The sequence below is a fragment of the Trachurus japonicus genome, chromosome 19 (genome assembly GCF_045865225.1).
Source record: "Trachurus japonicus isolate A0001 chromosome 19, Traja_1.0".
In the NCBI taxonomy this organism is placed as follows: domain Eukaryota; kingdom Metazoa; phylum Chordata; class Actinopteri; order Carangiformes; family Carangidae; genus Trachurus; species Trachurus japonicus.
The window spans coordinates 19,219,423-19,243,953 of NC_140925.1; the positions used below are offsets into that span (position 1 = coordinate 19,219,423).

Below are 24,531 nucleotides of genomic sequence, written 5' to 3' on the forward strand. Positions count from 1 at the left end.
AGTCTTTATAATGTGCCAGTTACTTTAGTGGAACTTTACATGAAAGGGCTGCCTTACCATTGCAGTTTTCTGTCGTCAGAAATAGAACTATTGCATTTCACTTAATCACTTAAAAAGTAATAGAAAAAAAAGAGGATGCATGCCACGGTTAGGCAATAATGTATGAGTCTCTAAATATTCTCAGAAATACTTTCTCATGATCACAACACAAAACATAGATGATAAATGATTAGAGAAAAAAAATATATATATATATTATCTACTACCATTTCCAGTAAGTCAACAGTTATCTTTATATATATGCTCGAGCCTCCATTCACAAACTGTGTGCTGTGTTGAACCTTTTAAGCACAGGCATTTATGGTAGTTTAGCACTCAACAGATACTCTAGCAAATCAATGTAGATCTCATTACATGCATTTGCAGTGTATTACCTCTGCATGTATTATACATAGGTTACTGTATGTGCGTACATGTGTGTGTGTGTGCATTGTTTGCTTAATGTGTGTTTAATGTGTATTAATATTGACCTGTTCTGATGTCTGTTTATTTGTGGAGACTTGTATTGGCGATAATGCAAAATGAATTATAATAATTTGATTTGGAAATGCTGACATATATTACATAGTATTGATTTTTTGGTATGGTGGCATAAATTCCCCTCTAAATACTTATACCCAATCTGATTTTATTACATACAGATAAAATTGGCACTGCATATTTGGAAAAAGTGTGTGGTCAAAATCAGTTTTCAGCCATGGGGATGGCAGTGATAATGGATCGATTGATATGTGAACACCTATTTCCTTTTGTGCCACCAGCCAGTTGTGATTTTTACTAATGTTTTAACAGCTATTGGATAGACTGTGATAAAAATGTGCGTTAATATTTCCATCAACATTAACATTATCTATTTAAATCTTTATTGTGTGGCGTTTTAATTTACATTTACTTACATTCTTAATGGTGCACTTTAAAGAAGCCCCCACATTTACAGTTTGAGTCTTGGTTAAGTCTCTGTGTTGTGCACCTATACGATTTTCCAATTATTCCAGACAGATCCTCTCAAGCTCTGTCAGATTGTATGAGAAATGAACTCTCTTCTTAAAGTTTCTCAACAAATGTTCTTCGGTGTTTAAGCCCAGACTTAAAGCTACTGTATAGTGCATAACTTCTAGCCTCGTAAACCAGCCTCTCGCGGAAATGCATTTCATTTCATTTCTCGGGAGAGTCTGGCCTCATCCCCCCTGCAAGCGTTTGGGGTGGGCGGGAGCTGGGCGGGAGTAGTAGCAAAGACGGTTTAATATCTTTGGTAGTAGCGTTGACAGACAACCCCATTCAGCCAATCAGCAAGTTGGTGTAGTGACGGGGCTTTGCACCAGTCGGTCCCTGATTGGCCAACGTGCTGTGTCAATCACAGCGGGCGACGCTGATTGGCTCGGCCTTCTGAGGGTTTCAGTCCAAACGCTTAGAATGGGGATGAGGCCAGACTCTCCCTCGGAATGAAATGAAATGCACTTCCGCGAGAGGCTGGTTTACGAGGCTACATAACTTCCACGTGTCTGTATATACCGTTTCACTCAAGCCACTACAAGAGGAGATGATACAACGCTGATTAAGCCGTTCGGCTCCTCTAACACCTCGCTGTATTTTTCAGTATTTGATCTTTTTGTATTTGGTGACGTTGGCGACGTCAATAATGGTGCGTTGCAGGCAACCCGTAACTCGTGTTTTTCCGACCTGTGAACTCATACCAGTTCGATATCTGTCGTGACTTGAAGTCGTAACTTACGGTTTCAAAAGCCTGCCTGGAACGCATGGGAGGGGAGGGGCGGGTTACACCGGGCCATATGCCATATTGAGGTGCCAGCCGTATTGTTGTAATAACGCAGAAATCCTCTAGGGGGTGATAGAAGTTACACACTTTAGCTTTAAACCCTGAAGAACATTGGGCATTCATTCATTCACGAACCGTCCTACTTACGAAGTTTTTACGAAGATTGTGGCATTCATGAATGTTTTTTTTTCTAAGAACAAAATCTACGAACAGTCAGGAGTATACTTACGCACTTTTAAAGTCCCCCTCCCGCGACCCTTTTTGGTTATTTTAAAACATTCTCTGTGGTCTTTAAATTGTGATTATGCTCTTTCGCTCGCTGACAGCTAGACATTGTACAATTACCGATTCAGCGCGTTTAGTGTAAAACTGCACACTGGGATTCGATTCCCAGACTGGAATATAGTCCTTGCTTACGGTGCAAGCTGCTGTACCAGGTGAGCTATACCTGTTATACCTTGACAGCTACACCGAGCTGTCAAGCCTTTCACCTTTGAGCCAGATGCAGAGCGGGAGCTTGTAGCACCAGTGCCCTCCCCTGGGGTTGTGACACGTCAACCCCAGTCTCCCTGAAACTGCCAGTTTGCGTCTGCCACTGGTTCACAGCAATTTGAAGGCAGAAAAACTCAGAAATGCAATTTTGCTCTTCCAACACAAGAAAAATGCCACAGGAACATGTGAAAAGCAAAAAAAACACGATTTTCATGGGAAGGAATAACCGATTATAGCGTTTTCTTTTGTTCTGCAGTTGTATGATATTATATGATTTGAATAAGAATTACTTTCTTATCTGAATCAGTGTACCAGGAACTATATTGCAGTCGCTGTATAGCACCGCTATGACGAACAGAGAGCTGAGCCAAAAGACAAAGCTCTTGATCTACCGGTCAGTCTTCGTTCCTACCCTCACCTGAGTCATGGCCAAAAGAACAAGGTCTCGGATACAAGCAGCCAAAATAGGTTCCCTCAGGAGGGTAGCTAGAGTCTTAGAAATAAGGTGGGAAATTCAGACTCGTAGTAGACCTGTTGCTTCTTTGCGAGGAAAGAAGCCTGTTGAGGTGGTTCGGGCATCTGGTGAGGATGTCTTCAGGGTGCATCCTCCAGGAGGTGTTCCTGGCACACCCAGCAGGAAGGAGGCCACGAGGCAGACCGAGGACTAGGTGGAGAGATTATATCTCCAACCTGGCCTGGGAACACCTCGGGATCCCCTACTCAGAACTGGCCAATGTTGCCGGGGAAAGGGAAGTCTGGGGCTCACTGGTGGGTCTGCTGCCCCCGTGACCCAATACTGGATAAGTGGTTTTGAAGATGGATGGATGGACTACTGAGCCTTTTCACCACACCAAATGTAGACACCCATATCAGATCTCAGGACATGCCACTTCCGACACTCTATGTACCAAGTTTTGTGGGTTTGTCAGCACTGCCTATATGACATTTATACTGGGGCATGTGCTGCAGTAGAAGGGGTCTGGTGATGGCCCTGGTTCACACTAAACAGTCTGAGGTTTGTGCGGTTATAGTTCAGCCTGGTGTTGTTTTCAGGTGATTTAATGAGGATAAAAGCAATGAAGGGTCAGTCAGGATGGGCCAAGAGGGAAACACTGTGACACTGACTTCAGATCTTTTTGGTGATCAAACAGAACTGCTTTCTGCTGTGGCACTGCCTCATTTTAAAGAGAAGGTTGCAGGTTAGAGAGTTTGGAGACCATTTGGAGTCTATGGAGGGAATGGGAAGTGATGCCAGTAAGGAGGGAGTTGCAATATTCGAGGCGGGAGGAGATCAAAACGTGGATGAGGTTTTCAGCAGCAGGAGGAGAGAGGCAGTGTCTGATTTTGGCACTGCGGCGAATGTGTAGTAGGAGGTCTTGACAATGGAGCTGACATGAGGATCAAAGTGTACATGAACGTAATTTCCAATCATGCCAATCACAAATTGCAATATTAGACTCCATAAACACCTTTTTTTTTTAAGTATATTTTTTGGGGCTTTTTTGCCTTTAATGTACATGACAGTTAAGATAGAGACAGGAAATGGGGGGTGGGGTGACATGCAGGATAGGGCCGCTCAATGCGGGATTCGAACCGGGGCCACCTGCAGTGAGGACTATAGCTTCACATGGGGCGGGTGCTACTGAGCTAAACACCGCCCCAATAAGACCTTTTTTAACCTGACAGTGGTGGAGGTGTGTATTTTGTACACATCTCCACACCCTTAGTCCGCCCTTTTTGTAACAGATACCTCAAATTTCATATAGGCCTAGCATATAGCCTATTAACACTAGTTCACACTTTAAATACTTATTCTGTTTCATCTAATTTGAAGTTATCTTCTGTGTATTAGAGCTCTTATGGAACACATAGCCTACAGTATGTGATAATTATGTAGGTCCAGACACTTATTATTTGGTTTTTAGTTTATTTTATGACAATGATTGTGGGAGAACCGGAGCACCCGGAGAAAACCCTATAGGTCCAGATTACTGGCGTCTGGACCTCAGTGTGGAAGCTCTTGAGATGGGTGGAAGGACGGTGTAGGACCGGTCTGTCTGAGCAGAGGGCGGCCGGCGTGTGCAGGAGCTGGCTGTGGATGCTCTGCTGATGGAGGGGAGGGGGGTCAGCCTCAGATCAAACTCAGGTGGGAGGTTCTGGGAGGGGAGGAATAACTCTGGGCGGGGCTTTGGATAGGGCATAGGGTCCCTCAGGTATTTTTCTCAATTTCTGTGAGGCGCAAATATTTCTCTTGTTCGTCTCGGATCAGCTGCTCTTCTTCGTTCCTCTCCCTGAGCTGTCTTTGGAAGTTTTGACAGCAAGTTTTCTTGCTGTCAAATCGATAATGGTGTTGATCTGAACAGTCTCTTTTCCGTCAGTCATGGCCATAGAGTGTCTTGGTCGGTTCGGTGGAGCCTTCGAATTGGGACAGGCCTTGTCACGATGCTGTGACATTATCAGCCTTCAAATTTGTCTGACAAAAGGTCTTCTCCTGCCTTTACAGTTTCAGAGTGTAGGCTACCTTGTAGTTCTGGAAAAATTTAACTCGACACTCAAACAGATAAGAGTAACGTGGCCTTCCATAGAGCATGAAGCATACAGTCAGTTCTCAGGATGCTGTTGCAAACAACATGTGGATCCCATGGTGAGATATCTAACTGAGAGCCTGCATACACTGATTTGATTTAGCCCCTTTACAGACCTTTTTCCTGGCTGACCTGTCAAGTTACACTGAAGATGTTGGATTATTAGCATAGGTAATATGTTCCCTTATTAATAAAGCTTTTTTCCCCTCAACATTTCTGACTTTACTGTCTTGGGAGCAGCCATGGTAATTAACCAAAAATACCTAGTAGTAGGCTATTTGTATTTACAAAAACTGACCAACATGAACTTACCAGCGTGATGGTGACAAGTAGAACAGAAACAGAAACAGGCAACCACCATTATAGGTAAGTTACACCTAAACCCCTCACCCATATAGCCTACCTATAGGCCTGCGTTCGTTCACAATGATCTATGTGACTCGTTTTCGTTTGCAATTCTGCTAAAATACCGTTGTTTTTTCGGCTCGAACATCATCTCCCATCATTCTCTAGCTACTCAAATTAGATGACGTCAAATGTAGGCGACCCCAGTACAGCACAGCACCGGGAGCTACGAAGATTTAGCTCAACAGATATCCAAATAGTTTGGTAGATGTGCGAAACATTCAAATTAGTACCTAGATATTATTGGCTTCTGCATTTGGCCATCATTTGTGATAACAAGCCACTCTGTGCTTCATAACCGGACAAACGTAAGGTAAGGTCAGTACAACAGGTTATTAGGTCGCATGCAGCAGCATGTAGTGTGGTCACTCTTGTTTACGTTTTCACACGCTTGGCGTTAATGTGTTAGCTCCAGAAACTAGCGTATTTGAACATTTAAACAATGTTCGTTAATGCACACGTGAGCCATGGGTATTTTGTGCTCTATTATATATCAAATACACTCTCCTGTAAGTCTGTATGTAAAACTGATCATTATGCATGTTGTGTGAACACATACGCTATGTTTAGGTCTGATATTATGAAATGATTCTTTACTAATCACTTAGTCTAAACTACCAAACAATATTTTCGTTTTAGATGTGCTTTAAAACAATGCTCAAGACAATTTCAAGAGGCCATCTTGTTTTGTGTGAACACAGTGGTCAAACAGGGAGAGGCATCAATCAATGGTCATCTCACTCAGCCAGAAATTACATTACAGTTACGTCATTTAAATGCATTGCAGCATTTAATACTGAGAAATACCACATCTGGATTCAGTGTAGGTATCACGCTCCATCATTTGGTTCTACCTGCCCTGATTGACCAATTAACCTGCCCTGAACTAAAAGTTAATGTTGTGGTCCATTGTCTGCAGTGGAAACAAAATATACACATTAATCAATTGTCCTCGTTTTCTCTGCAGACCTCGTACAACAACATCCTACACTTGAGAGGAAAGGATGCGCTAGCTGTATGTCCAGCTTTGAACTCTGTCTCCGTCTTCATCGACAGTCCCTTTGCTGAGCAGAACACAAGATGCCCTACCACTGCGTGGCCTATGGATGTGGCAAAACCATAGAAGATGGTGTGACATTGTTTAAATTCCCCAAGGACCCTGAGGAGTTTCGCAAATGGGAGAAGCAGGTTCTGCGCACCCGCACCCAGTGGGTCGCCACGCCCAACTCCCACCTCTGCAGCGAGCATTTTGGCAGGGAATACTTTGAGCCCAGACCACCTGCAGGGCCCCTGAAGCTGAGGCCGGGAGCTGCTCCCACAGTGTTCGTCCGTCCGTCCTGTCTCTCCTGCAGTGGAGTTGGCTGCAGTAACTGCCTTCCTGCTATCCAACGGAGAGGCATTACAGCTGAGCCAAGGGAGCGTAGCATTAGTGTGAGTAGTTATTATCGTGCACCAGTAAAGGTCACTGCAGAGAAAGGGAGTGATGGTGCCACTGCGAGTTCAAACAAGCCTTTCAGTCATTTACATGTGATTAAAAAAATGTGTCTTTTTCATGCATCCATTCATCTGTTTACCACTCTGGTGTTTTTTTCTTCATAGGCTGAACACAATGAATTGGCACCCATTCAGTTTGATGACACAGAGGACGGAGGTGACAAAGAACCTCAGGCAGGAAGAGTGGTGAAGAAAGGAGAAAAAAAGAGAGAGGAACGACCAGGTGAGCTACGAAAAGAAGGTTAGGAGCAGTGTGTTGAATGAAATGCAGTTTCTCTATTTATTCATTTAAATGCCATTTTATATTGTAATGTGATTGAAAAGGAGGGGATAAAACATTTTAGCCAATAGAAATCACACCTGATCATGCTCTAGGAATATCAGTTAAATTGTTTAATGGTTTATGTTTACAGTGGTGTGTGAGATGTGCGGCACCGCCGGCACCACAGGCACCTTCTTTTCGAAGACCAAGCGTTTCTGCAGTTTATCCTGCTCACGCTCCTATTCATCAAACTCCAAGAAGTCCTCCATACTGGCACGTCTGCAGGTGAGTAAAAGATGTGATTGTGCTGCCCACAAATTTTCCTGAATGATCGATTTGATTTCTATCTTATAACTTACATGGAGCGTTTGACAAGGTTCACAGAGAAGGTCTGCTGTTTTTATTTTTCTTTACTTTTGAAAGCAATTTCCACTGGCAAGTATATGATATATGGTATGGTGGTAAGAGCCACTATATTTTGAAAGTATAATCTCTTCCATCCTCTGTTATAGTGATGATATTAGCTGTAGATAATGTCATTATATCTTAAATTTTGAAGCATTTCTTTTTTGATAGGTGAGAGCACAGAGATGTGTGATAAAAGAATGCAAAATAATATGAGGAATATTGTCAAGATTTCTTAACTGTAAATTATTGTTTAAGGACTGAAAAACAAAAGGATGAAGAATTAAGCTTGTTTTTGTTTTGATGATAATTGTTGCATCACTGGTTTTTACAATAATTAAGAATTAAGAATTAATTAAGAATCAAAAAATCTGTGTGATTTGTTGAGATTTGAAATCATACATGCCTCACCAAATTCAAGATTTCAAGGTGTGTGTTGTTTCCAAAAAAAAAACAAAGTTCCTGTTTGCACCTTTTGCTTGGAAAAAGTATCACAGGATCATATTAACTCTGGGTTCTATAGGCTTTGAATAACAATTTCATTACAAATTAACAATTTAATGATTAAGGAATTAACACTGAATAGCAGAAAATACCCAAAATATAAAGATATCCATTACAATTTTCAAAAATTTGCTGCTCTTGTCTGACAAATTCAAAAGGCAAATCAATCTTTATTGCAGACACAATAACTGGTCCATATCGACAAAAAATAAAATATAATCTAATAAAACAGAAAAAGAAAGAGAGAGAGATAGAGAAAGGGAGAGCCAAATATCAATTCTTCATACAATTCATATGCTAACTCCCACCTATTAGGCTAACTAATGAAGAAAATGACATATACGTGTATCTCCGTAATGTGTGGTTGCGGCCGCGAGGTGGCGGTATTTATCAGAGGGCAGTGAACGCGTCTCTGCTGCAGAGCTGCATCAGAAGAAGAGGAGGAGGAGACCGCGCTGGACTTGAAATCAAACCGGCGGCCTGAGGGGGCGTGTGTGGGTGTTTCCCCGCCACAGTTGAAGTCCACCAGACCTGTTCACACCCCCAAACCGCTGACATGGTTTACACATGTTGCGTGGAGAGCTGCTGCAGCATGAAACGGCCAGACCTCGTCTTCCACCGGTTTCCCGTCGGGGACTCGGGCCGGTTGTTCCGGTGGCTGTCCGCCCTCGGCATGGACGTAGACACTCCGCTGCACGTCCTCAACAAGCTGTTCGTCTGCCAGAAGCACTTCGAGCCCGGAGACTACTACAACACCGTGGAGCTGGAGAGCCGTCGGTCCCGGCTCCTCCAGAGCTCCGCCGTCCCCTCCCGGCTCACCTACCCACACTCCTCCGGGACAGGTGACGTCTACCTGGGCCACCTGGTGAGTGAGTCACAGCGGGTCCGATGGAGGAGGACACGACCTGTTGATCCACAACTATTAGGTCCCAGTGACGTGTCTTTATTCCACTTTATCAATAAAGTTTAAACAGAGGGTTTGGAAGAGCAAGGTGGAAAATGCGTTTAAGGCATCTTAGGTCATCCTAAATAAACCTCTAATGTTATGGACCTGTTGAAGCTCAATATGAGGTCAGCTGAAGGCTAGATTGAACTTGACAAATAAATATAGGAAATTAGATTTTAATTTTGATAGAAACTTGTGCAAAAAAAGTAAGATTTGTTCAACTAAAGCTGAAATGATTATTCAGTTAGCAGGTGGTTTAAATCACTTAATTTCAGTGAGTCATTTAAGTTGTTTTTGCCAAAGTGACAACCCAATATTGCCAGCACTTGCTTGTTTGCCGTTTGCAGTGAATATGTGTGAGGTTTTGAAGAGTAACACAGACAGATCAGGCTGTGGGTGTGTCAGAGCTTGATGGACGTCTGACTTTGACATAATACACAGCGAACAAATAATTACATGTGAGGTGTCCATTGTGATCTTTACTTGTAATTCTTGAAAACTACAGTAAAGGAGAGAAACATGGAATGACTCCCAGAGAGTTGATGTTTACCAAATGTTACTTTAGTTTTGGTGGTATTAAAGCTGCTACTACTCTGGATTGTCACTCTGGTGAACACTTGAACAGGTGATGTCAGTGTCTTTGAGGAAAACCTGTCACCTTGGACAGCTGTTTTTGTAGCATGGCTTATACATAAAGTATGTAGTAATTGTATTATGATGATACACTGTAATTTTACACAGATACTTAGAACAGTGAGAAACATGTGACAACTAAATGCTCTCTCTCACTTTGTGCCCCTCTCTGCAGGGAAGGCCACCCTCGAAAAAAGCCACAGTGCTGAACAAGGTGAACAAAGCCCCTCCTCCCACACCAGGACTGAACGGTAAAGGTGCTGATCTCTCTCTCTCAATCTCTGTCTCTCACACACACAGGATACAAAGAAGAAATAAATGAATTGCCCTGGAATAGAGATGATGTATTGATATTGACAGTGCACATGTTTGCTGTCGGTGCAGAAACTGCTGTCGGTGCAGAAACAGTGGCGTATTCATTGTAGAGCATGCACCTTTCGTTTTTACATTTTCTATTACAATAGCATTTATTATTTTGCATAAATAAAGGTCAGGACTAGATAGAAATTGAATCCAACGCCACAGGACTGAGCAGCTGTTTGATTCCTCTCCTCCTCTGGTGCTTCAGGTTTTGAGTGGGGCGCCTACTTGAACCAGGAGACGTCAGTGGCTGCGTCCGTCTCCTGCTTCAGACATGTAAGTCATCTCAGTCTCTGATGTTGGTGAAGGATCAACTTGTTGCATAACAATGAAAAATACACTATCTGCACTGGTCACTTTGGTTTATACAAAGTGCTGGCCCAACCTGCAGTTACTGCATGGTGTCACAGTGGTACTTGTATTTAATTAAAGGGATAGTTCACCCAAAATTAAAATTTCACTCATTATCTACTCACCCTCATGTCGACTAAGGGCTGGGAGAATTTTCAGAGTCCTCCGTGTCTTCTCTGAGTTACGGGGGGTCCACGCAGCAGTATTTGTCCATGTAATGGTTGTGAATGGTGCTCACTTTTCTTCGTTCAAAAAGACACACCAAAAAACATCCAAATACCTCCATACTGCTCGTCTGTAATGTCCCTCTTGTATTGAAGCCCCAACATGATAAATTGTTCCACCATTCGGAAGAGACACTGGGAGCTTCCGCTACAAACAAGCTTAAAATATAGACTTATTAAATTTTTTTCTGAACAATTTCTCATGTCGGGGCTTCAATACAAGAGGGACATTACATACGAGCAGTATGGAGGTATTTGGATGTTTTTTGGTGTGTCTTTTTGGACACACCAAACACAACCCCCCCCCCCCCGTAACTCCGAGAAGGCACGGAGGACTCTGAAAATTCTCCCAGCCCTTAGTCGACATGAGGGTGAGTAGATAATGAGTGAAATTTGAATTTTGGGTGAACTACCCCTTTTAAGTAGTGAGCGAACGCAACATATTTTATTTAGTATCATACAGTTTTCTGTAAGTAATTATACCTGATCATTGATTATTGAATACTTAGAAAAGTGGAAACCATAAAACATGTCACACTGATGATCTGTAAAGAAATATCTGACCTTTGACCCCTGCAGGTTCCTCTGTGTTCCCAGTGGGACGACATCAACGTGGGGCTGAAGGTGGAGGTCCTGAACACTAACGCCGTCCTGCCCAGTAAAGTCTACTGGATCGCTACAGTTATCCAGATCGCAGGTGTGGACATCCGTCAGGGTTTAATTCTCACAGGCCAAGACGCCGCCGATATTATGATTATTACTTCTCCGTAACAGAAGCAGTAACTTGACTCCTCCTCTTCCTCCTCCACTCCTCTGTCTGTAGGATACAAAGCTCTGCTGAGGTATGAGGGCTTCGAGCATGACAGCAGCCATGATTTCTGGTGCAGCCTGGTCTCGGGCGAGCTGAAGCCGATCGGATGGTGCGCCATGACGAGCAAGCTGCTGGTGCCGCCACAAGGTGAGGATTCACACTCGGCACAGTAGAATCAACCAACAGATACTTAACTACTGCATCTCTAGGCAATTGAATCAAGTCAACTGGACTTAGTTTTTGTCTAAAACCAGTTGACTTGATTCAGTTGTCTAGAGATGCCTTTGACCGGGACAAAAATAGACACTGGTCTCCTATACTGGACCAGGTCTGGCTACAGGTTTGAGCAAATAAAAGCCGGTCTCAATTTGAAGTCGGGTCTATTTCTGTTTTCTGCAAGTTCTTGTGAATGTACAAAACCTCTCAAAGCCCACGATCGCTCGTTTGAGAAGTTTCTAAGCCGCTTCATTGGTGATAGAGTTCTCAAGTGCCTGAAAATTTAGACCCGACTCGGTCTAATCCGCGGGGTTGAAGCCCAGACCTGACGCGACCGGTCGTGTTGTTCGGGCCCGCCCCTTTGAGAACTCCGACTGACTCAAGGAAAGAGCTAGAGCCTGTATACCGTTCATGCCCCGAACAACCAATTAATTATAAGCCGATCAAACTTCTAGATAAATGCGTGCTCCAGATCTGGCTCTAGACCTCTATTCTTACTCTTATAAACAGTTAGAACAGAACGATTTGAGAGTATCTCTTTGTTCAAAATTAAATAAAAGCCTGTCCCATAAAGACGTCTGTCCAGTGGTGTGCACAGAGGAGGGGTAAGGAGGGCAAAATTGTTGAAAACTACGTGCTAAAGTGCCCTCTTCAGTGGTGAGAATGCACTGTATGTGCCCTTTTTTTTCTTTTCACCCCTGCCCTTCAAAAGGTCTGTGCACGCCACTGCGTCTGTTTCAAATATAAGCCGGGTCAGTTCGGCAGTTGAAGCAAAATCCTGGTCTGGCGTAGCCCATGTTGATATATTATCAATAGGAATGTTCTCATTTGTTATATGTTGTGTGTCCATAGATGTGAAGCAGAGTATAACAGATTGGAAAGAGTATCTGATGAAAAGGTTGGTGGGTGCCAACACTATACCTGTTGACCTCTACCTGAAGGTAAAACTGATGCTGCCCGACTCAGCCATGTGTCGTCTTGTATCACTTGTTATGCATGAGAAGAATAAAAGCAGGATGAGTATTTAAAATCTATCGATTGAATGATACATCTCTGTCCTCCGTGTCGCTCCCCCAGCTGGCAGAAGACCTGAAGAACACTTTCAGAATAGGCATGCGTGTGGAGGTGGTGGACCCCAAACACCTGGCCCGGACCCGCGTTGCCACCGTAGACACGATCACTGGCGGCCGCCTGCGGCTGGTGTACGCAGACCAAAGCGACGCCCCCGAGAACGCCGTCTGCGATTTCTGGTGCCACATGTGGAGTCCTCTCCTGCACCCGTTAGGCTGGTCCATCAAAGTGGGCCATGCCATTAAACCACCTGGTAAGTCTGGAATTTAGTTTATCAATACATGTGATTGACAGCAGGCAGGATAGAATAAAACTAAAACAGCAACATGCAGCCGATCTAGACGCATGAAAAGAGAGGAATAAATCAACCGGTCAGTCGGCTGTGGAAACACCAGGAAACAAGACGACTAAACCTCTCGTGGTTCCACTTCAAGGTCCAGAGATTTAGTCAGTCTGGGGGGACAAAAGCCGATCAGACCACTGGGTTGAATTTGAGGTTTTGTGTTTTGGAGGAATGCCAAACACAATAGTTGATTACAGTAGTATTTGTGTTGAGACTCAGCCACAACCTCTGAGGCTGAAAAATGAAGTCAACAACACAGAAGCATCAAAAACCTCACCTCTTCATGTGGCCACTATGGTCTCTGAAAACTAATTTTCTGTACAGATGTAAATCTTTTCTAATTCACTTGTTTAAATGTAAATGCCTACTGAATAACATGTCTGTTATACTTTCCAACATATTTATTTATTGAAACCATTTAACCTTTTGCTTCGTTTTGTTTCCACATTCTTGTCTTAAATGAATTTTCTCAAATCAAAAATCTAAGCTCTGCATTTCCTTCTTTTTTCCAGCAAACTCTGTGGAAAGTAGTAGTGCCAAGGGATACTCTGACAATACATTTTTGCTCTTTAAAAAGGTAAGAAATGTGTAATTGTTGAAAAATAATAATTTAGCAACTGGGTTCAAAAAGCATAGACAAACCCATTTTTATTACTAAGGCATCCGTGCACTGAAGCTCAGCAGTGAATCCATACTGGATATCAGTGCCTTTCTGGTAAAGACAAATCTATTAGTTGTAGTTTTTTTAGATCCATAACTCCAAGCTTCTAAGACAAGTGATAGTACGTGTGCACAATTTCAGCATTTAACACTTGTTAAGAGTTTTGCATGGTTCTCAATGGACGGACTGAAAGTAATCTGTACACTTACTCTCAATCCTGAACTCTGTATTTGGGTCCCACCTCCGTATTTAAGGATAGTAAAAAAAAAAAAAATTGCCATTGCTGATGTGACAGTCATCCTCACACACTATACAAGACTCTGGTTTAACCACTGTGTGATCTGCAGCCCAGGGTGGTTTACATGGAGGGAAGTTTCTTTGAAGAAGGAATGAAGCTGGAGGCCATCGACCCACTCAACCTGGGAAGTATCTGTGTAGCGACTGTGCACAAGGTGAGATGTCTATGTCTGATAATTTTTGGGAGGGATGCACGATAACTCTTTTTTTTCCACTGATACCAATAACTGATAACTGCCTGCTTCTCATATCCAATGCCAGTACCGATAACATTTTAAAATAGCTTATAAACCCACCTGAGGTTAAAGGGATAGTTCACCCGGGGGGTGCGTGGCGCAGTGGTTAAGGCGGCCGCCCCATGTAGAGGCTACAGTCCTCAACGCAGGTGTCCCCGGTTCGAATCCCGCGTCGGGCAGACCTTTCCTGCATGTCATTCCCCCTCTCTTTGCCTTTCCTGTCTATCTCTACTATGGCTATCAAATAAAGGCATAAAAGCCAAAAAATATACTTAAAAAAAAAAAAAAAAAAAAAGGGATAGTTCACCCAAAATTCAAATTTCACTAATTTTCTACTCACCCTCATGGGAGAAGTTTCAGAGTCCTCCGTGGCTTCTCGGAGTTACAGGGGGGCTCCATGCAGCACTGCATGTCCATATGACGGTAGCGAACGGGGCTCACTTTTCTTCGTCCAAAAAGACACATCAAAAAACATCCAAATACCTCCATACTGCTCGTCTGTAATGTCCCTCTTGTATTGAAGCCCCGACATGAGATAAATTAAACAAGTCTATTTTAAGCTTGTTTGTAGCGGAAGCTCCCAGTGTCTCAGTTCAGGGCTCTGCCGGTGTCAGTGCAAATCTTGCGCGATTTGCAAGCCTAAAATATAGACTTATTTTATCTTTTCGGAACAATTTCCCATGTTGGGGCCTCAATACAAGAGGGACATTACAGACGAGGACTATGGAGGTATTTGGATGTTTTTTGGTGTGTCCTTTTGGACGAAGAAAAGTAAGCCCCGTTTGCAACCGTCATATGGCAATGCAGTGCTGCGCGGAGCCCCACTGTAACTCCAAAAAGGCACGGAGGACCTTCTCCCAACCCTTAGTCGACATAAGGGTGAGTAGAAAATTAGTGAAATTAGAATTTTGGGTGAACTATCCCTTTAAGAAAGGCTAAGATGTAGTGAGTAAAGATGAATTAAATATTAAAGCTCTGCAGCTGACTTAACACAATAATATAACAAACATCACTACTGTATCACAACAAAAACGAGAACAGTTATTACTCTTCAAAAATCAACATTATTGTTTCAAATCAACTCAGCTCTAGTAATGTCATTATCGGGCTTATCCGTGTATTTGCAGATAATTATTGGCCAATAATTATCAGCCAATATCGGGCCGATAATTACCGATAGTTATCGTGCATCCCTAATTTTTGGTCTCGCCTGCTTTAACAGTTTAGTGGTTCTGAATGTAATTAATTGCCAGCAGTAGTTGTTGTGTAGTGTAATTTAACACTACACTGTTACTTCTCTGTGTCCTCTGTCCAGGTGCTGTTAGACGGCTACATCATGGTTGGCATCGATGGCACCATGTCCAACAGCGGCTCAGACTGGTTTTGTTACCACGCCTCCTCTCACGCCATCTTTCCTGTGAGCTTCTGTAAAAAGAACAACATCCTTCTCACGGTACCTCAAGGTAAATATAAACACACCTACGTGTTGCATTTCTACACACACCGCTACATTCAGTCAGTGATGTAGCTCACACTTAGTCACACTTCATGTCTCTGCTTCCTGGCAGGTTACGACCCTCGGACCTTCACCTGGGCCAAATACCTGAAGGAGACTAAAGCTAAACCTGCACCGGCCCGACTGTTCAACGCTGTAAGACATCAAGTCCAAACTTGTCCAGCCTTTATTTCTCTTGGTCACAACTTAGAGGTGCAGTCTTTATGTCCAAAACTGATTTAAACCGTATGCAACCCGTCTTCAACCCCTCAGGACTATCAGGGTCACAGCTTCCGCACCAACATGAAGCTGGAGGCCGTGGACCTGATGGAGCCACGTCTGGTGTGTGTGGCCACGGTGAAGCGGTGTGTCGGACGCCTGCTGCTCATCCACTTCGACGGCTGGGACGATGAGTTCGACCAGTGGGTGGACAACCAGTCCCCTGACATCTACCCCGTGGGCTGGTGCGAGCTCATGGGCTACCAGCTCCAACCGCCTCCTGGACTCGGTAGTCACCTTCTGATAATAGATAAACTCATAGTGCTTCATGATGTAGAGTGGTGTCGGCACAGAGCGGTGGGTGTTTGGATTCTCATTCAGATCAGACTTCATGTAAAACGTACAAAAGGAATCGAATCAGGAAAAATCTTTCTACTTCAATCTACTTTATTAAAAAGTGACAGATGTTTTATTCTGTTTCCCAGTAGATATAATCACAAACCAGGTGGCACGGAACAAGAAAACCAAACCCTTTATATACAAAAGGAAGAGTATGTTTTGTCTCAGAAATGTTCAAGAGGTCTTGTGTTTCCTGTCATATCAGGGTGAAGAACATGATCCCCCCAACACCTTGTTTTTGCTTTCTTTAGAAAGGAGGGGTGGAAGGAAGAGGCTCTCTGAGGAGCATGGTAAAGATGATGCAGCTCAGCAGCCTGAGGTCACTGGCACGACGAGTCCTTCAGAGGTGGTAGACCTCTGCCCTCCAAAAGTGCCATGCATCCAGCCCAAGATGGAGCCAGAGGAGCAGCAGAGTGAGTGGACAGACTTTTACAGCATGCTTTTTTTTACTGTCTTCTCATTTTTGAGAGACAATTTAGGCAAATGTCTAAATTAATTCTGTGTTTGTAGTCTTTGCAGTTCAGGTGAAAGTGGAGGAGGTGGAGATGGAGACTCCCATCGATCCGCCACTCAGCCACCAACAAGTGGGTATGATCAAACAGGAGGAGAGAGGGGAACAGAGTAAGTCAGGACAACAAGTCAGCTTGGAAAAAAAAGCAAATAAAAACACAAAAGAAAATGAATTCCCAAAAGACAGACTTGAGGAGTGGGGATCGCTGGAAGAGAGCCTCACTGGTGACAGCAACATGATGGAACAGAGCGAAAATGAAAGACAAACACTTGACCAAGAGGAAGGGAGCCAAGAAAATGACTCGGAGGCCATGGATGAATCGTTGGAGAGCAACACTGAGCAGGAGAGAATGGAGGAGTCGAGAGATGAGACGAGTGCGTAGAGTGGTTGAAAAGCTGGAGGAGCAGAGACTGATATGACGACATGATGAAGTTAAATACAGACCATGTGGCAGTAAAAGTACAGAGCAAGAAAAGCACCCTGGGAAAAAATAATAAAATTGCATGAATAAGAACAGCTGGTGCATTTTTGAAACGCTGATGTTTTGAAGTATTAATCTGTAAGATTTCAGCTTTAGTTTGGTGAAAACATTGGTTGCCTTTGTTGGATACAAGTTTTATTACAGTTCAAAGAGCTGAGAAATTTGAAGCCAGTGTGGGACTGGCACACTTCACCATTAACAATGAATGTGTTTAAGGGGTAATTTCAGAATGTAAATACTAGACTTGTTGAAAATTACAGACCATACATGGTGTATAAAGGGGTTTGATTCTGTGAAATGACAAAGGATCAGAACTTTAAAAACTTAATACATTAAACTTGTGACTGTTCATAGTTCACATTTGTAAAACTACCTCACTCATCCTAAGTCTAGAAGTGTAACTCTTTACTAATTTTGGGTTGTAATAACACAACAGACAAATATTTCTTGGAATGTTTTATTTTCTTCTGTTTTATATTCAAATGTATCCTTTTTTGTAAATGTATTATCACTGATAAAAAATAGTTTCTGATTAGACATTTTCTGAAATTGTCTTTACAACTGGGACTTGTGGTTATGATGTAGTGGTTAAGGATAACTAGCAGGAAGCCAAAGTTTGTAACATTTCATATCAAGTTACAGCAGGGTTACATCACAAGATGCTAAAACATCCAACAGAGCTGCTGAGGAGCTAAAAGCCTTTGGTCTAGCTAGCATCCAATTAAGTTTGACCTTTTAATACGACAGCCATAGGAAATACTGCAAACAAAAAACATCAGTACAACGTTGTGAATGAAAACTGACTGGAAAGGTGGGTCAAATACAGCACAGACTCAGCAGCTACAGCTCTCATAGCTGGCAAAAGCCACAGTTTTTTAGTCAGTTCAGTTCAATGTTGTTTAGCCTCAAATATAACTGACTATGGTCAGTTCTTGTAAACTGCGGTCTAAAACAATCAGAACAGAAGCCAGACAACACCAAAGGCAGCAAGCTCAAGCCATGCTGCGTCTCTTGTTTTTCTTGGCTGCTGCTTGTTTGGTGTTTGGACTCTTGCGTAGTTTGGATTTGGCTTGGAGCATTTTGATGTGCCTAAGGCCATTGAGGTGCATTGGTTTGGGTTTGGTTGCCTTGGGTGCCTTAGCAGACTTTGGGGTGACCGTCGGGGGGGAAGGGAGGTTCTCCCCTCCAGGGCAGGCTCTGAAGATGTGGACGTCCTTGACTCTGCGACCCTTCAGCTCAGGGGGATTGGCACAGGTGGCTCGTACCTTAAGGTTGACTTTCTCAATCCACCTAGATTGAGAGGGAAGACCAAAATATTTTAATGAAAATGGCAAGACATGGGCAACCCGAAAGCATACATGTTTGGGTGGCTTTTGTTGCATGTCATTACCTCCTAGTTTATTTGTCCATTTTGTATTTGTATTTTGCCCATTTTTACAAACAGTTTATCTCAAAGGGCTTTGCACAGCATCATATTAAAATCTTCTGCCCTTATGCAATGTATGATGGTCCTAAAAACAGGGCAAATGTTGGCAAAGAATATTATCTGAGAAAAAAAATCTTAATTTCAACCAACAAACAAATAAGCATAAGAAAAATGTCCAGGCTCCAGAAACACATGTTGGTCAAAGACAGCTATGCTCTGTGTGATGATGAGTGTAATTGTCTTACAATCGTAGTGGCAGCAGAGGGCAGTCACACATCAGGGGATTGTCAGCCAGGTTGATGACCTCCAATGAAGTGAGAGGGTGGAGGTCAGGCACCTCCTCCAGGTGGTTACCCTCCAGGAACAAACTTCTCAACCCTGGACCAAGACCTGCCAGGGAGTTCTGTGACATCTGGAGTGCGAGAGTAACCACATCCGAAATTTGGATTTGAAAAGAAAGTTCTATGTTGCTGATAAAAATTTTAAGAAAAAATGGCAAGAGTTTATTGAGATGTACCTCACATCTACAGGCCACTCACCTTCTCCAGCCCCATGTTATCTAGGTAGAGCTCCTTCAGTGACCTCTGCAGTGGTTGAAAAGCATTTGGCGCCACCCAACGAATTGAATTCCCAGACAGCCTCAGGTCTCTGAGGTTCCCCACCCTGCTGAGTGCTTCAGTGGGCACATCCTTCAGCTTGTTCCCTCCAAGGTGGAGCGTATCAAGGTCATTGGCGTGGTCCAGGGCTCTGGGTGAAACGTGATCAATGGTGTTCCCAGTAAGATAGAGTGCCCTGAGACCCTCGGCCCCAGTCAACATGCCCGGCTCCAGCTTGGTGATGGCGTTGTTCTCCAGGTGAAGCGCTAGCAGGCTGGGAAGAAGTTTGAAGGCTGCTTTGGGGAAGCTGGTGAAGCGGTTTTTCTCCAAGTGAAGGTAGGTCAATTGAGGGAGACCTGAGGTTTCAGACAACAGGATGTCAAGGTGGGTATTGAGACACAAACAGGATAATGCCACAAATACTTGTTCTACAAAGACCTTTAAAGGCATCAGGGCTGAGAGAGGTGAGGTCATTCTCTGATAGGTACAGGTAGATCAGTCCTTTCATCCCGGTGAAAGCGCCACCTTCCACCTCCACAATTTTGCAGCGCTGCAAGTGCAAGGACACAACCTGGGCGACGCCGGGGAAGCTGTTGCTAGGGATGTAGTGGAAGTGGTTGCCACGTAGGTCGAGGAGACGAGTGCTGGGATCGAAACCCCGAGGGATTTTGGTGTGACTGCGATTTTCACATGAAGAGTGGTGTGTCTCAGCCTGAAAAGAGGATGGCGATGGATGGGCATGTAAAGGAAAGGGTTGACAAAAACACACACGATTGCTAAGATGCTAACTGGCTGCCGATTCTAGCTTCATCTTCACCATGTGATCAGTGTCGAGCCTCACAGTCGCTCCTGTATTCATTTATTCATGTATCCCACCTCACCTCACAGACACAGTTTGCAGGACACTTGACTTTGTTCTCTGGCTCCTCTGTGGGTGGTGGCGTGATTCTGGTTGCCTCCTCGAACTCGGCCTTCAGCATGGCCTCCTGGCTCTGGCAACGCAGCTCTGGAGGATGAACTGCCTCCAGGTTTTCCCCAGAGAGATGAGCTGGTCCTCCACATGTCCCCATCAGCTTCACCTTGTTACGAATTGCCCACTCCCTGTTGTGCAGTGAAGAAACGTCAGAGTGGAGATTAGTGCCCTAGTGACTGACGACGGAAAGCCATCGGTTCTACAAAGGCCTGCTGTACCTGAGTGGACGCAGGTAGCAGTTACAGTAGATGGGGTTCCCAGCCAGGTTGATGCGGGTCACCTTGGGTGAGCCCTCAGAGAGCGGCTGAATGACGCGCAGCTGGTTGTAGCTGATGTCCAGGTGGGTGAGGCTGGGAGATTTCAAAACAGCTGTGTTGGCCATGTCCTGCAGGGACATGTGGTCCAGGAAGAGGTGCGTGAGCTTGGCCATGGACACTGCCTCTTCCCCGAGGTAAGTCATGGGGTTATAGCTCAGCTCCAGACGAGTCACCTCTGGCAGTCTGGATGGTATGAGGGAGAAGTGCGGAGAATGATTTCTGTCATCACTAAAATCTCACCATATAAGAGAGGCATGGAGTTTCCTACCCAAACATCAGACTGATAACTGATACATGAATTGATATTGATGATATTTCAACAACTATTGGAAGGACTGCTGTGGCATTTGGTGTAATCAGTTAGAGAACCCTAACCTTCAGGTAGACCTTCCTTAATGCAACGTGAAACAGTGCAGATGGTCCAAAACGCAGCAGCCCATCACCCCTCCACTCATTGACTTGCATGGTCACCTGAATTACATTCAACTCTACCTGATGTCATAGGCTTCAAAGAACATTGTCTATCATTTCACACAAGGTAATCCCAGTCCAGACTGTTCTTGTCTGTGGTTCCCCAATGGTGGAACAAGCTCCTGTCTGTCTGTCTTCAAGAATCTCATGAAAACATGTACTTCCTATCTTAATTTGTGCCTCTTTGCACTTAGATTGACCAGGTTGTTCTTGTTTGTGGTTTTGTTTGAAACATCTATTGGATGGATTGCCATTTTGGTACTGACATTTTTCCTTGGGATTAATTTGTGACAGGATGATCCTAGAACTTTTTATGTCGTATCACCATTAGGCCGTATCAGATGTATTCTTCCAATGATTGACAGCTCTGAGGCTGAGAATGAACCGAAACCACAGGAAGCGGCATACTCTGTGTAGATGTCAAACCTTACCAAGTGGCATACCTAGTCATGGTCTCCAAAGGAAAGAACTGCAGCTCATTGTGGTCCAGACTGAGACGAGTGAGCGTGAACAAACCAGCGAAGGCCTCAGTGTCCAGATAGTTCAGAGAGTTGTGACTGAGACGAAGCCATTTGATATTCTGCAAACCCTGGAAGGAGGTGAGATGGCCTTTTATTTAATGTTCCAACTACAGGACACATTCAGACTTTGTAGGTATCTTGTGAGTGTTGTGTTCGTACCTGGAAGGCCATGTTGGGGATGTAGACCAGCCGATTGTGTGTGAGGGAGAGCAGGTTGAGGAAGCCCAGCTGAGTAAAAGCTCCAGGCTGGATCTCCTCTACGCGGTTACGGTCGATCATGAGCTGCTTCAGTGAAGACAGACCATCGAACGACTCCTGGACTCACAACAAAAGACAGGAGAAATGTTTTCATCCATAACAACTGAACAGAGATGGACTGAAAGATGGTTGTGAGAACAGTAGCTAGAACTTTTTTTAAACTATTTTTTTTCTGTTTGACCACCTGATAGAGGATCTCAATGTTGTTGTTGGCCAGGTTGAGGAAAACCAAGCGACCAAGGCCACGGAAAGCCCCCTCCTTCACCCTGCGGATGTTACAGCGCTGCAGCGACAGGTGAGTCAGGTAAGGAGTGTGCCTGAAAGCCCCGGTAGGAAGTTCCTGGATGCCGTTACCCCGAAGATCCAATTTCACTGTGATCTGTTGTGAAAGGAGACATATTACGTAAGATGGAAGAAGTTGGGAACTACTTATACAATAGAAAATGTGTTGATGTGTGTTAATAAGACACCTCATCAACAGTAGGAGGAACTTGGGTGAGGTTCTTGTTAACGCAGGTCACGGTGAGCTGGATCTGGTCACACACACAATGCTGTGGACATTTAGCTGTGTGAGCTGCAGGGATGCAGAGGAGCAGCAGGCTGAGCAGGGGGGGCCACAGGGCGTCAGGACTGAGGTGGAGGTGCATCTGAGAGGGAAAATAACAGCAGCACTGACTTCATTCAGACTTCTGTGTGAGGTGGTAATTCATAGTCTGGCTCCTCTTGGCCAGTGACACAGTAAATAATACCAATGTTGATTTTCCCATTAGCCAACAAGTAGCTCCTGTTTTGATTTTTACATGCAAAGTGCCCTAATAGATCCACTATTTACCCATTAAATAATCACTGAACTTACACACAGTTTATCCTTGGAAATGTCTTAAAAGAAAATACTGAATCAAAACTGAAAGCTTTGACGCTATTTTGTGTTAATTAGATAACTCCACCGATGTTTTTCTATATTAAACCTGTTGTCCTCTCTAAAAGGAATACACCTCATTTCATATAACTTGCATCATTGTAATACATCACATATAGCCTACTGATCAGGTGTGAACATGTTATGCGACCGCAGACTTTCTGGCTCAAAGCCATATACAATTATATGCATACACACTGATACATCAATCTGAAGGATAGGCCTATGTGTATTCATTTATCAGTCACAGGGGACAATTCCTGCAGAGAATACTTTCATGTAAGTCTTAAATTTAGCTGAAGATAGTACTTTTTTTTTTGTATCTTAAATGTGGAATAAAAGTAAAATGATTGTTTTATTTAAGAAAATGATATTCTGAGTATGTTTGAGCATCTAATAAGGACCTTTACTTTGAGGAACAGGGCTGTGTATTGTGAAATGGTGTGCAAGTAAAGAGTCATCGTTTACCACCTCTGTCAGGGAAAGGTGTGTGTCATGTTGTTCAACACTTCCTTGTTGAAGCTCAGTTTGGTGAAAAATTACTCCATCCTTCTGTACTTTGGGGGATTAGTGTCATTTTGGTCGGACTGGGCTGCCCAAGTCTTCACTGGAATGCCTTAAAACCACATTCCCATGTGGGATCAACAGTCCTGATCCACAGGAATGGACACAGAGAGCTTCACAGCTCCACACTGAGATTTGACAAAATGTTGATAAAACCATATCATGGCTAAACCTGTCTGTCAGAGCTGCTGCACCAAACCGTGAACAAGAAACACATCAGCATTTCATTATTTCATTAAATGCAGTCAGCTGTGAGGCTGCAGGGAAACAGAGCCTACTGTACACTAAAACCTCTATGAAAAAGAGTGATATTTTACCAGGGTACAATATTTTTGTTCTTACGACCCCCTGTGCAGTAAAGGGGCCAAGAAACTAGAGACGGAGGAATTTCCTCTGGCCGGGCTGTTTGTCCTGGTCCCCCCCTCCCGGGATCAACAGTCCAGACCGCAGAGGAGCGGCCGCGCCGGGCGGCACAAAGACGCACAGTGTCTCTCTCTGCTGATGTTACACCAAGCTGCGTTTCCTCTGAAAAAGATGTTGTCCTCCTCTGACCAGGGCCGGTAAGAACACCGCTCTCCATAGGATCTTTACAGCAGCATTTATTCCTTTATCTAGTTATATATTTTCATTTTAAATACATTTCGCTGGTGTTGCTGTGCGCAACAAACATAATTTTATCTGATCTATTTTTGGACACAATCAATTTAGACAAATATCAGCCTTATTTGTCCACTTTCAACACATAATAATGGTTAAAAATAAAAATCAAGTCATAAGACGTAAAATGCCTGTAGATACTGACATCTGAATGGATGGATAATTGAACATGTTTACATCCAGTGAAGCTTTAAGTTGTCTGGTCCCTAACAGCGACTCCACCTGAACTTAAAGGCCTATGTGTGTGTGTGTGTGTTCATACCGGGGACCCGCACACACTCACCATGGTTGGGTCGTGGTTCCGTCCAGCTGCAGGTCGTTGACTGGCCGCTGACTCTCTCACGGTCTCTGCTCCGTCTGCAGCTCTTCCCCCGGCTGTCCCCCCATCCAAAACAAACTCCGTTTATCCCCTCATTCACTGACACTCCCCCCCTCCTACACACACACACACACCTCCAGCTCCCGCCTCTGGAGCCTGAACACTGCTCCTGTGAGCCTGTTAAAGGAACAGTTCATTCAAAACTCAAACTTCGTCAACTCTTTCACTTCTGATTAATCTGGTCAGTCCATCTGAGCTTTCTTATTCTATTC

General features: G+C 43.9%; 2 protein-coding genes across 8 annotated transcripts; one reads left to right on the forward strand and one right to left on the reverse strand.

Annotated features, from left to right (window-relative positions):
• The first annotated feature begins 5,442 nt into the window (after positions 1 to 5,442).
• On the forward strand, positions 5,443 to 17,775 carry l3mbtl2 (L3MBTL histone methyl-lysine binding protein 2). Of its 7 annotated transcripts, none has more exons than XM_085762535.1 (18): positions 5,443 to 5,632; positions 6,287 to 6,750; positions 6,919 to 7,036; positions 7,227 to 7,360; positions 9,739 to 9,814; positions 10,132 to 10,199; positions 11,078 to 11,195; positions 11,322 to 11,456; positions 12,378 to 12,466; positions 12,603 to 12,849; positions 13,452 to 13,516; positions 13,948 to 14,052; positions 15,449 to 15,596; positions 15,702 to 15,784; positions 15,902 to 16,136; positions 16,336 to 16,398; positions 16,498 to 16,659; positions 16,757 to 17,775. In XM_085762535.1, the coding sequence occupies exons 2-18, from the start codon at positions 6,400 to 6,402 to the stop codon at positions 17,137 to 17,139; spliced, it is 2,580 nt and encodes an 859-aa protein (XP_085618661.1). In that variant the 5' UTR covers positions 5,443 to 5,632; positions 6,287 to 6,399; the 3' UTR covers positions 17,140 to 17,775. The 7 variants fall into 7 exon arrangements, with proteins under 7 accessions (XP_085618661.1, XP_085618657.1, XP_085618658.1 ...); XM_085762531.1 differs by having other exon boundaries at positions 5,463 to 5,632; positions 9,739 to 9,820; positions 16,333 to 16,398; XM_085762532.1 differs by having other exon boundaries at positions 5,463 to 5,632; positions 9,739 to 9,820.
• On the reverse strand, positions 17,682 to 24,414 carry chadlb (chondroadherin-like b). The gene is made up of 11 exons (XM_085762539.1): positions 24,224 to 24,414; positions 22,271 to 22,447; positions 21,985 to 22,179; positions 21,702 to 21,857; positions 21,465 to 21,610; positions 20,452 to 20,733; positions 20,142 to 20,361; positions 19,699 to 19,972; positions 19,204 to 19,616; positions 18,910 to 19,076; positions 17,682 to 18,528 (listed from the first exon to the last, which is right to left on the reverse strand). The coding sequence occupies exons 1-11, from the start codon at positions 24,224 to 24,226 to the stop codon at positions 18,231 to 18,233; spliced, it is 2,331 nt and encodes a 776-aa protein (XP_085618665.1). The 5' UTR covers positions 24,227 to 24,414; the 3' UTR covers positions 17,682 to 18,230.
• Between the last annotated feature and the right edge of the window lie 117 nt (positions 24,415 to 24,531).

Bases quoted from the DNA above. Each gene is read 5' to 3' on its own strand.
- l3mbtl2 (XM_085762531.1), top strand. From the start codon at position 6,400: ATGCCCTACCACTGCGTGGCCTATGGATGTGGCAAAACCATAGAAGAT. The intron at 7,037-7,226 runs GTGAGCTACGAA...TTATGTTTACAG, and splicing joins AAAGAGAGAGGAACGACCAG to TGGTGTGTGAGATGTGCGGC. The intron at 11,196-11,321 runs GTGTGGACATCC...CTCTGTCTGTAG, and splicing joins TACAGTTATCCAGATCGCAG to GATACAAAGCTCTGCTGAGG.
- chadlb (XM_085762539.1), bottom strand. The intron at 20,362-20,451 runs GTACAGCAGGCC...ACTGCACAACAG, and splicing joins TGCTACCTGCGTCCACTCAG to GGAGTGGGCAATTCGTAACA. The intron at 19,617-19,698 runs GTCTTTGTAGAA...CTGAAACCTCAG, and splicing joins CAGCCCTGATGCCTTTAAAG to GTCTCCCTCAATTGACCTAC.